The sequence below is a fragment of the Pleurodeles waltl genome, chromosome 9, assembly GCF_031143425.1.
Source record: "Pleurodeles waltl isolate 20211129_DDA chromosome 9, aPleWal1.hap1.20221129, whole genome shotgun sequence".
In the NCBI taxonomy this organism is placed as follows: domain Eukaryota; kingdom Metazoa; phylum Chordata; class Amphibia; order Caudata; family Salamandridae; genus Pleurodeles; species Pleurodeles waltl.
The window spans coordinates 751,544,635-751,561,455 of NC_090448.1; the positions used below are offsets into that span (position 1 = coordinate 751,544,635).

The window sequence follows — 16,821 nt, forward strand, 5'->3', positions numbered from 1 at the left end:
TTTGCTCTACTAGAACCTTAAAGCTTGACCCTACAATATCCTCAATTTTGTTTTACATGTGGCTCAGTGTTCTACAAGCTTCATATTGTTTCACCATGGTAATTAAAATATGGGTCTCCAACAGCTTCCCAAATGCTTTCTCCTCTGATTAACTTTCATTCAGACAATAAGATTTTAGCACTACACATGGTACAATTAGAGAAACTGAGCAATGCATGGGTACTTCACAGATCGAAAGGAGCAACAAGCACCCAGCAAATCACACTGTGAAGTAAAATGGTAACTGATGGACAACAGAAGCAGAGTATTCCCCTCCAAACTCACCTGACATGAGCTGTGTGAAGGGCTCGGGGCAGGTGGAGGGGATTGGGAGCGTTAGCTTATTTACTGCTACACCATAGGCCACTGCCAGGCCATCAATGCCACGGTACGGCACCTCCCCTGTCAGCAGCTCCCAGAGAAGCACACCATAACTGTGGAAAAAATATTAAGTTTGTGATTTACTTGTATACTGCCGTATGTAAGGATCTGAGGACAGTCTCTATTTTTCTGTTAAACAATATAAAGTAAAACATTCTTCTAGGATTGGCATTGGGAAGAAGAGTGTCACAAGTGGAATCCTTGCCCTCAGGTATTGAAGGCCTTTCTTTATCACCAGTTATTCACTTGTACACACCTAACTAAAGGGGCTTTTTACCCACCTATCTGCGACTTTCTAGTTTTAGCCCTCAGCTCAAGACACCTACATCCCGGCACGGCTCCTCCAAGGGCGGAGGAGTGTCACCCCCCACCTGCAAACCTTTCAGAACAAAAGGATAATAAACTATATTTATTATCCTTTTGTTGTGAAGGGGCAGGGTCATGGGGGTGACTAGCAGTGAAGGGGTGTGCAGAGCACTCCCCCCTCAAAGCAAGCGTGTTTGGCTGGCTGCCTTGGGCCGGCCAAACACACACATGCAGTAGGCTCTCTCCAGTCTGGCACTGTGTTGCTGGGCTGGAGAAAGCATGCACAGGCTCCCAGTCTGCCTGGGAGTGCCCTGGCTGGGTGCTCCCAGTCAAACCTGACAGCGCTCTGACCAGAAGGGCAGGCTGGGAGCCTGTGCCTGCAGAAACGATGGAAAGGGGAGCAGCGCTGTGCGGGTCGACAGATCACGTACGTTTTTATTTTTTAAAATGTATTAAATGTACCCCCTACTCCCCATCTCCCCATTCCTCCCGCCGCACTGCACCCGATCCGCCCCTTGTTAGAGCAGCAAGCCACGACTGCCTACATCACATATTTTCATCCTCCTATTTTACATTTAGAGCTTAGATTTAATGATGGGGGAAATGTGAGAGCCTTTTACCCACCCTCTTCAGTATCTCATTGCCAGCCTGTTACCTAACTCCAAACTGCCCCAACCTCAAAAATTGCTCAGCCCTCAAATCCTCAAAGGCCTCATTTTACTGCTCAGCTCCCAAACTCAGAAAACTTGTATTGGCACTGCTCCTCCACCATGTCTATCTAAGTTCCTCCTCCAATGACTCACCAAGTGCTCCTACCTCTGTGCTTTTTTCCTACTTTCATCGCCCTTTGACCTTTTCCTCACCATCCCCTTGCTCTTACCTCCAAACATCACTGCCCTTGGAGAAGGTAGACGACTTGATGACCTCAGGCGCCATCCAGGCATAAGTACCAGCTGTACTCATCTTGGTAGTTTTGTGCCACTCACGAGCCAGGCCGAAGTCTGTGATTTTCAGAGTCTTGTTCTCCATATCCTCGTTCTCGATCTTCTGGAAGAGCAGTACTGGCAGATCAAAAAAAGTGACAGGGTCAAGGGGATGTATGGAACTAGGTCATACCAAATAGGACCTTCACAAGGCAAACCTACTGCTACACATTGAGATACAATGGAGACATTTCACCCTTCTGGTGTTTTAAATGGTGGATGGCCTTGCAGGATCCAGTTAGGCCTAATTCGACATACACTTATAAAGTAGGTAAACAATGTGATACTTAGGTGAGGGACGCCAGGGCACAGTTGTATTACAGAAAGAGAAGGTTTTGTTACTACATTACATAATAGCATTTGGTGGGAACAACATCTGAGCCAATACTCCATTTACTAAAGTAAAGAAAGTGAAAGACTCTAGCAGCCCTCTCGAATAGGCAACCCTGGAAGTATGTGATAGACTTGTGAGTGGCACAGATCAACCTGACATGGTAGTCTGTCACAACTGTCAACACCGGCACCAGAAGCAGGATGGTTCCCCCCTAAGGCCCTCGCCACACTGCAGGAGTAAGGCCCACATGTGACTGTGACATGAAAACACTCCCACCCCCAAAGCCCAGTTGGTAGCCCACTGCGGTTGTCAGTCCCTGAACTCGGGAGTGTGAAGGATCCTAAGCCTAGATCCATGAGGCAGCTGTATGTGACAAGGGTGGCACATAAAATACTGGTGAGTCACCACTGTAAACACCCTGGAGCCCCTTGTCCTTTTCCGAGATTAGAATGGCTTAAATAAAGAAGCATGCTGTGGCTATACCCTGCACCGTCTACACGCAAACATTGTCAGTATGTAAGAGTTTTTGACCCCCAGAGGTCTTCTTGGAACTGAGAGGATTCGCTCGCACGGTTGCTAGTCTGAGCTGTGCCGACTGTAGCCCTTCACCTCTATAAGCAATAGTGGCACCACGGTCGATATCCTCAATACTCATTGAAGACCCCAAACTCTCAGATACTGCTGAATTTAACTTACAGAACGTGCTCTCTGAACAGATGCTGCGCATTACTAATTTAGGTTAAACAAAAATGTTATTGTAAGCCTTACTTCCCCACGCTCCCATCTTTTTTGGATACAGAAAGGTAATTGTGTATATAGACTTTGAATATGCAAAGCATATAAATATTGTAACACTTCCTGAAGTTACTAAGCATATTGAATTAATAATAATAAAAGTCATGTCTTTCCATAAAAGAATAACCCTGCTTGAACCGGTGGTGTAGCAAGACAGATACAGGTCTTAATGCAATTAACAACAATGGGTCCCGTCTCCCTAGCTTGGTATAGACAGCTACAGGGCTTTGGTCCCACTGTGCTGCATTAATGTTAACTACATACCATTTAATGTGGGTAATACATGCGCAGTCTAAACTACCCCAACCCACAGCCCAAGAGAAAGCCTTGACTGCTTGAACTTGCTACTCCAGTATGGGTCCTGTGTTTCCAAGGACAGCAGCAAAACTTGCTACATGAATTGCTCGACTCTGAATCACACAGGAAGCTGAGAACAGGCCCGACACTCATCTAAATGAGCATCTACTCACCATCCAAAGTCAGGTTTTTGAACATCATTCCTCTCCAAATTTAAAATACAGAGCTCCCCGTGTCTCTGCGCTGCTACCTCTCATCTACCGTCCAACATGTATCGAGCTGCAAAGATCATTAAGGACTTCTGAATTCCATATACACCCAATGCAAGTCAACGAGTGGTCATCAAGTTCTGTCCCTAGTTGTGCCAGAAAACACGAACCTGCTGTAATCCCAACGTGCCTTAAAACTATTCAGATTTCGATGAACAGCAAAAAGACTCTTCCCACACAGATGGAAGAAAAAGAGATACTCATGCTTAGCACCCTCAGGTGACTTAGCTTTCTCTTGTCAAAACTTGCTAGATCATCTCCATCACTGATCAGAGCTTTACAAAACCTAGAGTTGATGTTTGAATCAAATCTGTAGTTAACCCACCATATCAACCACCTTCTACCAGCACGTCACAGCCAAGGCCCGCACTCTGTACATTTCTTCTTTACCACCTTTGCATCCCATCTAATCCAAGATATCATCCTGTCTAGCCTGCTCTATTTAAACAAACAAAATACGGGTCTCTCCACTACCCTCATTTACAATCTCCAAAATTAAGTTTTAATCTCAAACTGCAGGGATCGGAATTTGGGAGTGCTGAAGACTAATGAATTCCAGCTTGTGCTTATTCTGTCCCTAGATATCTACCCCACTGTGAAAGCCAAGCAACGCCATTCAAGCCTGCGGAAACTGTATGTATTTCCAGGCTCTCTGGAATGTTTGACTAAAACAGAAAAAAATAACCCTCCAGAAAGCAGGCGTGCATTTGACACAATATTGTTGGGTTGATAATCGTCAAAACAGAAGAGTTGAAGGGCCTGAAGCTGGCACTTGTGGATGCTGTACTCAGGTGACTGGAGCAGTGCTGTTCTTTCCCAATCATTCCTTTAGGGCAGAAGATGTGTGGGTTGCGGCACTGCTACGTGCCAAATGCAGCATACAAGATATCAATCCTGGGCCATATTATTTTAAATGGCGCACTGTCCCTGCCTGCATCGCGCACACCCATAATTGGTTACACCGTTAACAGACAGGGACGGTGCACCTTGTTGCATATACAATGTCTGGGGCCCTATTAGACATTGTGCCCCATGGGTGCAAAGGGTGCATTTGCCCTCTTTGTGCACCCCCAAGAAACAATTGTATTACCAAAGGGGCCGCAGACGCTCGTGTAATACAGATAGCGCTGGCGCACATATAGCACCAGCAGTATCATGAGAGGAAGTTCCCTCATTTGTATGGAAGCATAGCCACATGCAAAAGAGGGAATCTTTTTGTGTCTGTGCCCACACCATATTGTAGACACGGGCACAGACACAAACTGGCCGTTAGGAGGGCGCACTCAAAGTGCGGCACAAAAAGGTGGCAGACAGTGTGCCTCCTGAAAGCAGTCCTCTGAAGAGGGCGAAGGGGGTTCCATGGCTCCCTCCCCCAGGCATCCCCCGCATGCAGGTGCACTCACTCACTGCGCTTGCCTTCTGGATCTTTCCCCTTTCTTTAAAGAGCAGGCAGACTGCCACCTGCACTGTGAAAAACGGCTTTGAAGCAGCCACTCTGTATTTCACTGAAAGCACCTCCTCCATGCCAGCACAGGTTTGCAGTTGCTCTGGTGGAAGCGCACTGTTTGCAGTAGGGTGCAGTGTACATGTTTGCGCCAAGCATGCATGTTTATTAGAGCACATGTTTAAAAGTGCATCCTGGCACAAACAGGTACAGTGCTCCCTTTCCATAATACGGACCCTGGTCCTCAATGCAGCTGCAAACTAGCACAGAGCAGACAGCCAGCAATATTATTTTTAATGATATAAGCTATTGGCCACACTTTGGAACATGGATTTGCAATGTAATGGGTCTCGCATTTGTTCGACTTAGAGCTATTAGCGTTGTAAAGTCCTAACCAGACTTTTCTTGCTCATAAATTGAAAATGAAAAGTAATACAGTTTTAAATAAGCGAGCCGATTTAAAGCGGCACAGCATGAGCATGAAGGAGCACACAAAAGGAGACAGAAGTTTGCTTGCAGTCAAATGTATCGGCAGCAATGCAATTATCTATGTAACAAGATCAATGTCATGCAAGGCACTCGACTACTGCCCAGCCAGATTGCGCTGCGTAAGAAATAAAAAGAAAAGGTAGTCTAGAAACCTTGCAGAAAACATGGAGCCACAGTTTCAGTAATTTACTAGTGCTCTAGAGGAGGGATAAACACCAGAAAAGGCATGACGTATGTATGCCTTTCACAAATGAAATCAAGCAAATTTTAAAAGGCAAGCCTACGATTCAACGAACCTCATGGGCATGACTTGGGCGTGGTTAAAAGCCCACAGAGAGACTGCAACAGGGGCCAGAGCGCTTGCGTGCTCAACCCTAAAAAGTGAAGAATTGTGGTTGCTATGGGAAATTATGGTGGCCAAAATAATAGTGCTAAAAAACTGGAAATCCTTTATTAAATCTCACATGGATACTCAATATGGCAAATCTATTGCACCAGGAAAAAATATAATTTAACTTAAAAAGGTCAAGCACAGCAATTTAAGATCATTTCGTAAGACTTTTTCGGATCTGTATGATTTGCCATTGCAGCGCCAACTGAATAATACTCACTCTCTCAAACATTCATATAAATTATCTTTATATGGCAAAAAATGTATTATATTTACAAGCTGTAAAAATGTGAGAAGAAATGTAAAATTGTGTACTTATCCAAATGCCTGCAGACAAATCATAAACATGTAGAAAAAAAGGTTTGAAACAATTAATTAATATGCAACAGTAATAAATGTGTGTATTTTAAGGAACAAAATCAAAACTAATAGCAGGCCTGTAAAAATGTATTAGATAAAAATATACATCCTTTTAAATATTAAATATACTATAGCCAAAGAATTACTACATAAATTTACTCTTAAAATTGTGACTAATTATTTATTTCAATTTCTGTAAATTTGAAAAAAAAACTGTGAGAAAACAATATTTCTCAACTTACATTGAAATACATTTTTGTCTTGACTTTATGACGTTGATTAGCCAATGTTCATGCAAAATAAATGTTAACTAATCCTAATATGATGCGGAGGCAAAGGAGTTCCCTCATTTGCATATGGCTAGCCCCTCATACCAATGAGAGAATACACCCATCGGAAGCTAATGGGTGCAAACTTTCACTGGTATACTCCTATTACAGAAGGGGCAAACAAGCAGCTAAAACCTCTCCTGTAATCCTAAAATGTCACTGTGAGTAGTATTTTAGGATTACAGATCAGGTTTCTGTAATATGGCCTCTACTAGCCTAAAACATAACCCCCTATTTCATGGTATTATAGAAGAAAATTCTTGGGTTAAAAATAAAGTGTACAGCATGAACAAAAGTGACTGCATAATTATAATGTGCCCAAGGTTCAAGTTTCGAAAAATGTGCAGTACACCCCTTATGTTACCTACAGTACTCCATTTTCCATCCAACCCCAAGTGAATTATGTGTAATTGGCACCAGGGAACGAAACTCCACTCCTTCTCCAAGACTGTAGCGTGAAATGCGCACACGCGGACATCTGACAAATCTTCTAAAAGTAAGTACTATCCATCCAGCAAGATCAAGACAAATAAAATACCTTGTCTTCCCTCTCTGCAAATCAACACAAATAAACATTTATAAATCACATTATCACTCTATCCAGTAATTGAAAGGATTATGATAATCTTTTCACACCTAACTACGTAACCAATCACATAGCAGGCTGCAATGGATAAAATCACCTGGTCCACAGATTTGAAGGCTCTGAAGTTCACCATACTTTTTTTCTAAACAAAAACAACAACAACTGTCATAACAAATAGGTCTGGTTTAATATTAGGGGAAACAAGTGTGATTGTGTTTTTTTTAGTAGGTGGGAAGTATGAGTGTGGATTTGTGTGCATGTGAATGGGGGTGGGGGTTGCCCAAGCTGCCCTAGAAGGACAAGCCCATAATGAAACATCATCTTGGGCTACAACAGTATGGAAACTGGGAGTGATACTGCATTGCTCCACAGACTGCATTAGAAGAGGTAAGCTGTGTTACTGGAAAACAGAGTAAGAAGATACAGTTTGCACAGCAAATGGATGTGAGGAATTGGGTTATTGGTTGACGGGATGTGAGCTCTTCTCAAAACACAAAATTCACTAAATTAACCTGTACTTAACCCTCTGGCAGCCTGGTGCGAAGCAGTCAGGCTTAACTTAGAGGCAGTGCATAAAGTATTTATGCAGCACCTAAACAGTAATAAAGTGATGACACAAGAACACCAATTTAGAAAACTATAGTAAATATATCAAATTATTTGACACCAAAACAACAATACTCCAATCTGCAGACCAGAGATATGCAATGTTAAATATTTATGTAAAATAAACAAGCCTGGAAACACAAAGCACCAACTGTGGTCATCTGGGCGCACTGGACTTGGACAAAGTCACAAGTTCAGGCTGACCACGATGGAGGGTGGAACAGATACAGATACAGGGACCTGGTTAGGCTCACTGAGAATTGAACCTTATGTCCTGGATGTGCGGCATTGCATGGTGCAGCAGCAGTTCCGAAGAGTGAGGCAGGATCCTGCATCGATTTGTGCTGCGTTGTATCAGAGCAGATGAGCTGCATGGGCTGCGTGGTGAGGTCTGCATCTAGTTCCGATGGGGAGCTACAAGAGCTATAACGCGAGATCCTGCATCAAGTTGCATCACGCTGCGTGAGTTCTGATGAGGACCACAGATGGGCTGGCAGAGCATCTTCATCCCCCTTTCCAAGGGTCCAGGACTGGAGAGGCACTCTTAGGGGCAGAACCCTGATACAGAGTTCAGGGTTGTTGGAGTCACTCTGTTGGTCCTGGGTTCAAGGTGCAGGACCAGGCCTTCTCCCCCAGGCATCAGGGCAGCAGAGCAGTCCTTCTTGCAGGCAAGGCAGCAGAGCAGCTGGGCTGGCCTTTTTGCAGCATAGAAGTAGGAAAGCATAGCAGTCCTTCTGAGTCCTTCACAGGTCCAGAAGTGATCTGAAGCGTTTGGTCTGAGGGTCCAATATCTATACTTGGTGCCTTCTTTGAAGTGGAAGACACTTCTGGGAGTTTACCCCTACGGAGGTCTCTGAAATTTCCTGCCTCCTTGCTCTGGTCCCAGTCTGTCTTGGGGCATAATAGGCTAGTGTGCAGTCCTTTGTGAGTGTGGTGGGCCAGAGACTTGGAAGTGCAAGTGTAGTAGGTGACGGTCCCCCCCCCCTTCATTAAGCCAGGGTGGCCCATCCTGCCAACACTCTGACCCTCTATTGCAGTGGTTCCCAACCTTTTGATTTCTGGGGACCCCCACTTTAACATTAATGGAACCCAGGGACTCCCACTGAATCATCATTCGAATCCGGGGACCCCCGCCTGAGTCATTACTGGAAGCTGGGGACCTAATTTGTCAATATTTGTTAATATTTTTTAATTTTCTAAGCTCTCGCGGACCCCCTGAGAAGGCTTTGCGGACCCCAAGGGGGCCCCGGACCACAGGTTGGGTACCACTGCTCTATTGTGATATTGTCTGGGAGAAATACACAAAGGACAACTGAAAACAACACCTTGTCATGTGACCCCAAAACAGGTTGCAGGCACCAAATGGTAGGAACAAGAAAATGTCAACTTACTAAAAATGACATGTTCACAATTTTGACTTAAAATCAGACATTCCGATTAAAGGTTTTAAATTACAATTATTTACAGCCAACCTCAACATCCCTACCTACTTCCCTTCAAATATTATCACTTATTTTACGTAATAAGGTAACCCATTGTTAACCTATGGGAGAAGTAGGTCTTGCATTAGTGAAAATGGATTTGAGAGTTTTTCACTATCAGAACATGTTAAACTTGAAAGAACATGTCCATCTTTTTAAACAACACAAACTGCCCTATGGGCTGTTTATGGGCTACCCTAAGGGTGACTTATATGTACAAAAAGGGAAGGTTTAGGCCTTGCAATAGGTTTTTTTGGCAGGTCAAAATGACAGCTTAAAACTGCAAACACAGACTGCAATGTCAGGCTGAGACGTATTTAAAAGGTTACTTAAGTGGGTGGCACAATTAGTGCTTCAGAACCACAGGTAGCATTTAACTTACAGGCCCTGGATATATGTAGCACCAATTTTCTAGGGTATTACAGGTAAATTAAATGTGCCAATAGGTGTAAGCCAATTACAAGAACTTTAGCAGTGGTAAAGAGCACAGAGGCCTAAATGCCAACAAAACCGGGTTCAGAAAAAATGAGGGTGAAGGCAAGTTTGGGGATGACCATACAAGGAGGCCTAGGTCTAAAAGTGGTGAACTTAAGAGACACGCAAAGCAAAATATAACATAGTAGATTTTACACAAACTGGCATCCTGCTGAGTTAATATGTACCAGCAATAGAAGTAATTTTTATATTGCTAATTATACACTGCATGGTGACAATATGCCACCCAAAAAACACAGTGAATGAAATAGCTTAGCAATTAAACAATATGTGCATGATTCAGGAAATTGGACCAGGCATGGGGACCCACTATCTCTGTATCTGGCAGTATGGCTAGTGCAGGCATGTTAACTCTCTCTGCAATATTGTCTGTTCCAGGTGTTCTAGTGAGTAGCTGTGCCAATTACAGTTCACATTAGCAAGTGGGAAAACGCATTAAGAAAAGACTGAAGCAAAATAGGGGTTGATAAAAGACCCAAGACCCCAAGCTAGCCTCTCACATTTGTCCCTAGGAAAAAGATGAAACTAAATTTGTTACCATTATAGAGTTGTCATTAAGGTGTTGGTGTAGTAAAGTGCATCACCAATAAATATTATTAGGAGCTGTTTTGTCGGCAACAACTACAGTGGCAAAGACAGAAAAGTAGTAACAACAGCCCTGCTAGCACACAAAAAATGAAACATGACAACTCCCCACCCTACATTGGGCATGGACAAGGGAACAAAATAAAAGTAGCAACCCCCTCACTAGCCTCTGAGCAGGAATGGAAATGAGTGTCAAAAGCCCTCCCATGCCTTGGGCAGAGGATACTGCATTGTTCCACTGATGCTCATAAATGCCTGGCTCTATTGATGGACCCTACTGCTCATGTCAACTGATTCTTGTTACTGCTTGGAACCATGGGGGCCCACTCACACTGGAACCATTGATCTCATTAACACTGAAGCCCTTCTATCTCATTAATGTTTGAGGTCTCTGATTTTTATTACCCCATGGGTCAAATAATGCTTCTTGCTGTTTGCGGCCATTAAATTTCACTAAAGCTGGGACCACTGAAGTTCAGTATGTTGCTGCCAATGGGTATGAATATTGCTTGGCACCACTGTTGTTCAGTACAACATGCGGCCACTGATGCTCATTAATGCCTATGACCACAGATACTCATTATTGCCTAAATCTATCACTTTTTCTAACATTGCCTGGCACCATGATTTGTGTAATTCAAAGGGACCATTAATGCTCCTTGTGCCTGAGGCAATTTATAGTCATTTGGTTATTGGGTAATTACAACTCCTTACAGGTTGAGACCATTTCCCCCAGGTCCCTCTAGTCCATGTCCCATTAATTCCTAATTGGAGATATCTATCTCCACGACAGAAAAAAGAACATGAGGAATGCTGGGGATATCCCCTCCACAGCCCCTTCCTTTGGTAGTACATAAGCTGTAATTCTTCTGACAGGACGAGGACACAGGGATATCATCCCTGCCAAGCTTGGACTCCTGTTCCTGAGGCGTTTCCCTGCATTCTGCTGGGCTCACTGTGGTGGTGCCACTGTTTGCTTCTCAGGGGCTGCTGGGCGGGCCCTTACTTGCCAGGGTGATGGTCCTCTGTGGCTCATTGATAGGGTGGCAGGTTGCTAGTGGCTACATGGGTGCAGCCCATTTCCCTTGGGAGCTGAGGGTTCCGGTCCATTTTTTTCTTTCCGGCAGTGGAGGACTGCTTAGAGAGTCTCCCGGCCAGCTGGGAGCCTTGTGGATGGAGCAGGAAGCTGGGCGCTCACCTGACTTCCTCCTTGGGACGCTGCTGTTGCCGAGCATGCGCAGGAGGCGAGCTATTGGCTCAGATGCTGGTGTGTTCCTGGGGCGAGTACCGCTTGCTGGTTTTTTCGCTTTCTGTGGGCCGCGCTGCTGTTTGGTGAAGGATAAAGCATATTAACATGATGCAGTGATCGGGGCCTCTTATCCGGTGCCAGGGGGGGCCGGTGTTGGCACTTGCACTTTGGGGCTGCCTTCAGCGTGGCAGGACGGTTCCAGGCTCAGTCCCTCGGGCTGGACGGCAGCAGGGGCTTCCTCGCAGCAGCTATCCCCTCTCCCACGGGGTCCGGCGGTTGGTCCGGATCAGGCACGCAGTTCCCTCTCGTTCTGCAGGTGCGGCACTTCCCCGCAACATTGGTATGCTCTTATGACATGCTTGACAGGGCTGTTGTGGTGTCTCCCTGTTCATTGTTTTTGCAGGGGTATGCTGCATGGTACGCTGGGATTGTGCTGTCCCCCTTCTGTGTGTTTATCGGTCCGGGTGCCTGGTGGGTGGGGCAGGGGTTGCTCGGGTCTGCCCTGCCTCTTACATCTCTGTGACATGTCTGGTTCTGTTGCCGCTCCCCTCCTTTTTGTTTCAGGCTTCTGGTTCTTTGGGGTGCCTTCAGCTGGCCCTTCCGGATGGCACCTGTTTCACTCTGCTTTCTGCAGCTTTTGAAGGTCCGGTCTGGTGGATATGGGTTTGGGCCTCTGCCTGTGCATGCCTTGGGCTCTTGGCCTCCCACAGTGTTTTTGGGCCTGTACCCTGCTGTCTCAGCTTCTTCTGTATTGTTTTGGTGACGCGGGTTTTTGTTTACGGTGGCTTTGTTTGTGGCTGGTGTGGCGGTTGTGGTGCCCCACCTTTTTCTTTATCTTCCAGCCTTCTTCGTGTCCCACCAGAGTGGTGTGGCTTCTATCCTGGCGTTTCTGTTGTCTCTCCTCTCCTTTTTTATGGGGTGCTGCCAGGTGTTTGGCACTCTGCATGGTGGGGGGGGGGAGGGGGCATGCATTTCTGTCTGTGCCTCCTCCTTTCCCTCCTGTTTGTTCTGGTGCTGTGTCTCCTTCGTGGTCCCTGTTGACAGTTGATGATGGGTCAGGGTTTCACTTTCCTTTTCTTTTCTGGCAATGCTCCAGGGGTGATCCCCTTCTCTGGACCTTGCCCATGAAAGTGGGGGGGAAGAGGGAGGGGTGTGCCTAGTGTTCCGGGTTTGTATGTATCTGTTCCCCTCTTGTCAGGCCTTCGCCGGCCGCTGCCTTTTCATTTTTTCCCATAGGGAGCGTTGCCAGTTTTGGTCCCTCATGGTGCAATGGGGTTTTGGTTGGCCTGTGTCTGCTCTTGGTTGTGGTGTCCTGCACGCTGCACTGCCTGTTCTTTTTTGTGGGCAGCCTTGTTGTCCTGGTTACAGCCTCTCAGGCCGTATCCTTGAGTTTTCTTCTGGTGGTAGGTGTTGTCACTTCTCTCTGTAGTTCCGTCTTTTCTTGTGCCCATCCTTTATCCTGGCAGGATGTGTTCTGTGGGACAGTTGTGCTCTCGCTTCGTGTTTCTTTTCTTGCCGTTTCTGTTGTGACCAGTCTGGTGGGCATGCTTCTGGGTCTTCTTAGGGGTGACGGACCCTTTTCTTTGGTGTCTCTTCTCGCTGTCTGCTTTCCAGACTGCGTTTGCTGCAATCTCTGGGTCTGTGTCCTGTTCACATGGGTGGTTTGCGGCCACCCGAATGCCTCCCCCCAGTACGGGGTTCCTGCCCCTTTGTTGGGGCCTGTTCAGGGGGTCGGGGTTGTCCTGAGGGGTTCCCCAAACTGGCTGCGGTCTCCTTTTTGCGGGGGGGTCGTGTTGCCTTCCATCGCATGGGGCTGCTCCTTGCATATGCTTCAGGGGTCGCTTGTTGGCTCCTCCGCATGGTGTTCCTCCCTTCAGTGGACTCCTGCTGTTTGGTTGTTGCCCACTTTGGTATGGTGTGGGGTGTTCAGTTGCATTCTTCTGGCCGCACAGGTCTTTCCGTGTCTGTTTGTGGGTGGTATCCCTTTTGGACTGGGACTCTTCCACATGTTTCTTCCTCAGGTGCTGTGGGGTTCTTCCTTGAAGTGCTGTTTGGCAGGGTGCATGTTCTTGGGTTTCCCTGTATCGATCTCTAGTCTCCACTGTGTATGTGCTAGGGGGTGGTGGCTCCGCTGGTGGTGTTCCTTCTTCTCTGGAGGGTCTTTTGTTTCCTTCTTTGGCCGCTTTGCTCTTTAGTGACCTGTCTCTGTGGTCCTTTGGCAGCCCTTTGGGTTGTGTGGGGCTCCTTGGCCTGGTTCCTGTTGCTCCCTTTTTCCAGCTGTGTCTTTGGTTGGAGCCGGCTGTTGTATCAGTCCCCATCCAAGGTTGGTGCCTCTGTTTCAGTCCTTGGCTCTGGGGTTTAGTGGCCAGTGTTCTGCTCTCAATGCTGTTTTTTTCAGCTGTTAGGATGCTTCTTCCTCACCCTTTCTGGGTTCTTCTGTTGAATCTGCTTTGGGTTTTTTCCCTTCTTGTTCCTTGTGTGTCCAGAGGCTTTGTGGGTGTTGTTAGGGCTGTTTGGGCTTTTTTGTTGCAGGGGTTTTCTTGCTTCCTGCCCTGCCCTGGCTCCTCCCTGTTCCTGGTCTTGGGTGGCCCCCTTCAGGTTTCTGGTTCCTGTTGGCTGAGCCTTCTCTTGGATGCCACTACTGCAGCTGGTTGTGCTTTTGGGCAGGTTGTGTCCTGCTTTGTTGGGTTGCCTCTCGTGGTGCGCTCTGCCTACCGTGTGCCTGTGGTGTTTTGTCTTCCAGGGGCTGGTGGTTTCGTGGTCCCTCTCCCCTGTTGTTTTCCTCTATTTTTTTTGGAGGGGGGGTATGTCTCTCTTTCTTGGTGGGGCAGTTGCCAGGAGTTGACTTGAGGTTGCCGCTGTCAGGCATTTCCTTCTTTTGTGTACTGCTTTCTTGGCAGACAGGCCTCAGCTACTGTGTGACTGCTGTGGCCTTGCCTTCTTTGCTCTGCTTGGTTCCTGTCTCCAGGGTCTGCTTCCCCTCTTGTACCTGTTGTTCATGGCGTTTCAGGCTTTTGGGCAGGTTGTGTCCTGCTTTGTTGGGTTGCCTCTTGTGGTGCGCTCTGCCTACCGTGTGCCTGTGGTGTTTTGTCTTCCAGGGGCTGGTGGTTTTGTGGTCCCTCTCCCCTGTTTTCCTCTTTTTTTTTTGGAGGGGGGTATGTCTCTCTTTCTTGGTGGGGCAGTTGCCAGGAGTTGACTTGAGATTGCCCGCTGTCAGGCATTTTCTTCTTTTGTGTACTGCTTTCTTGGCAGATAGGCCTCAGCTACTGTGTGACTGCTGTGGCCTTGCCTTCTTTGCTCTGCTTGGTTCCTGTCTCCAGGGTCTGCTTCCCCTCTTGTACCTGTTGTTCATGGGGTTTCAGGGGGCTTGGGGGCCCTGTCGGTCCCCTGGTCCTGGTGTCTGTTGAGCTTCTTTCCCCCCGGGGCATCGCTGCCCTGTTTCTGCCTTGCATCCGGAAAGAACTCCGGGTGGTATTTGCTTGTTCGTGGTTTACTCCGGAGGTCGCTGTTTTACATTTTCATGGGGTTGACTCTGGTGTGGCCTTAGTTGCTTCCCTTTCCTTACGCTCTGGTCCTGTGGCAGCTCTCTGTCTGGTCGTTGTCTGGCATGGGCTGCTGTGGTTGGGCTTCCCCAGTTTCTGGATGTAGCTGGGAAGTGTTTTTGTCTGCGAGCCTTTGGTTCGGCTCCTGTGTGTCTCTGGAGGTAGCTGCTGTTCCACTTTTCTCTTTATTGGTGGTCTCTTGGTTGGCCCTCTCTTTGGTTGGGGGGGGGGGGGGGCTACGGGTCCTGAGCTCTCGTGGGGCTGTGGTCCCAGCCTTGTCTTTTTCAGCCTATGGGGTTCTTTTTGTGTGTTTGCTCTTCCTTGTTCCTGTGGTTCCTTTTTGGTTCCATTGATTGCGAAGCATCATTTTCCTGCCTTGGGTTCTCAGGGCATGGACGTATCCGGTCGGCCTCTTCCTTCCAGGCTTTGCCTTGGTCTTTGTGGTTGTTGTTGGATCATGTCCAGCGGGGTTGGTAAGTGAGCATATTTTTTAGATCCATCTCCCGAGCCGTCTGTTGCTCTGGCTTTTGTGGGGTCTTGTCTTCCTCCTCTGGTGGGGATCTTGTTCTGGTCTCCACGGATTGTTGCGGTCTTTGGGGAAGATAGTCTTTGTCTGTTCCCCTTCTTGTGCTCTGCCATGCTAATGGCGGCGGTTCCTCTGCTCCTTGGGTCTGGGCCAGTCGCTTTCTTTCTGGTTCGCGCTTGGCCTCTGTTTTGGCATGGGTCTTCAGTAAGGGTTCTGTTGGATTTCTATTTGTGGTATTTGGTTTGGTTTCCCTTCCTGGGGTGTTGTGTTCACTCAGGACGGTTTTGCCTGCTTGGGTATTCTTCAATTAGTGATGAATGAGATGAGGACTAGAGGGACCTGGGGCTAATGTTCTATTACTTACTGGTAATCTTCATTACTCCTGGTCCTGTTGTCCTAGTCCCATTCCTCATGTCCCTCCCCACCCTTCTGTGCCGCCAGCCTTCTGTTGGGGGCTTGGTAGTGCAGGTGGAATGCTGGGTAAGTACAGCTTATGTACTACCAGAAGGAGGGGCTGGGGAGGGGATATTCCAGTGTTCCTCATGTTCTTTTTTCTGTCGTGGAGATAGTTATTTCCAATTAATGATGAATGGGACGAGGACAACAGGACCAGGAGTAATGAAGATTACCTGTAAGTAATAGAACATTAATGGTTACAAATGCCAGCGACTAATCAGGGTCCTTAGTGACTGAGTTCAATGATGATTAGAGGGAGGTGCCTTGAATGACCACTGATGCGCTAAGCTGTGATGTTTACATACATGGGCCTTTAAGGATCATTCCTACGGGGTTTGGTGGGGAAGGAAGGAGTTTGATCCTTGTTGGTGTCAGGGTCAATTGACTCTACACGATGGGGTTCGAACCACAAAAAAACACACATTTCACTTGAAGAAACTATAGGTGAACTTGAGTTAAATTTAACAGGAGGAGGTGAATCGGGCATACAACATAACACTTCAAAAGACAGGAAATATAACAATTAAGGTTGTAAGTTCACCTTAATACCCTGCCAACCAATATTTATAACCTCATATTATATCACACATCAAATACTACAATACATTGAACATAGTATCAGTAAAGTGATAAGACTGATCTTTACAAATGGAAAGAATGACGCACAAAAACTGATTAAATGTTAAACAGCAGCAAACAATGTCCAAACTGTGACCATACAGCATTATGTAAGGCAGAATTAGTAATGCAAGACGGTTTGTCCTCGCCATACAAAGAAACCAGGACATCATACTGTCAATATGAGATGCTTGGAGTAAACACCAATATGCATTAAGAACAAAAATACAGTTGCGCAATTATTACATTCAGTTATCACT

The 16,821-nt window shown here is 46.7% G+C and overlaps 1 protein-coding gene across 1 annotated transcript in view; it reads right to left on the reverse strand.

Annotated features, from left to right (window-relative positions):
* Nucleotides 1-16,821, reverse strand: part of MAP3K11 (mitogen-activated protein kinase kinase kinase 11) — a 219,352-nt gene that overhangs the window by 64,427 nt on the left and 138,104 nt on the right. Inside the window, exons 2-3 of the mRNA XM_069207900.1 lie at nt 1,607-1,787; nt 325-473 (exon numbers count right to left, since the gene is read on the reverse strand). Coding sequence (XP_069064001.1) covers nt 325-473; nt 1,607-1,787 — 330 coding nt within the window. The remainder of the gene's footprint in view (nt 1-324; nt 474-1,606; nt 1,788-16,821) is intronic.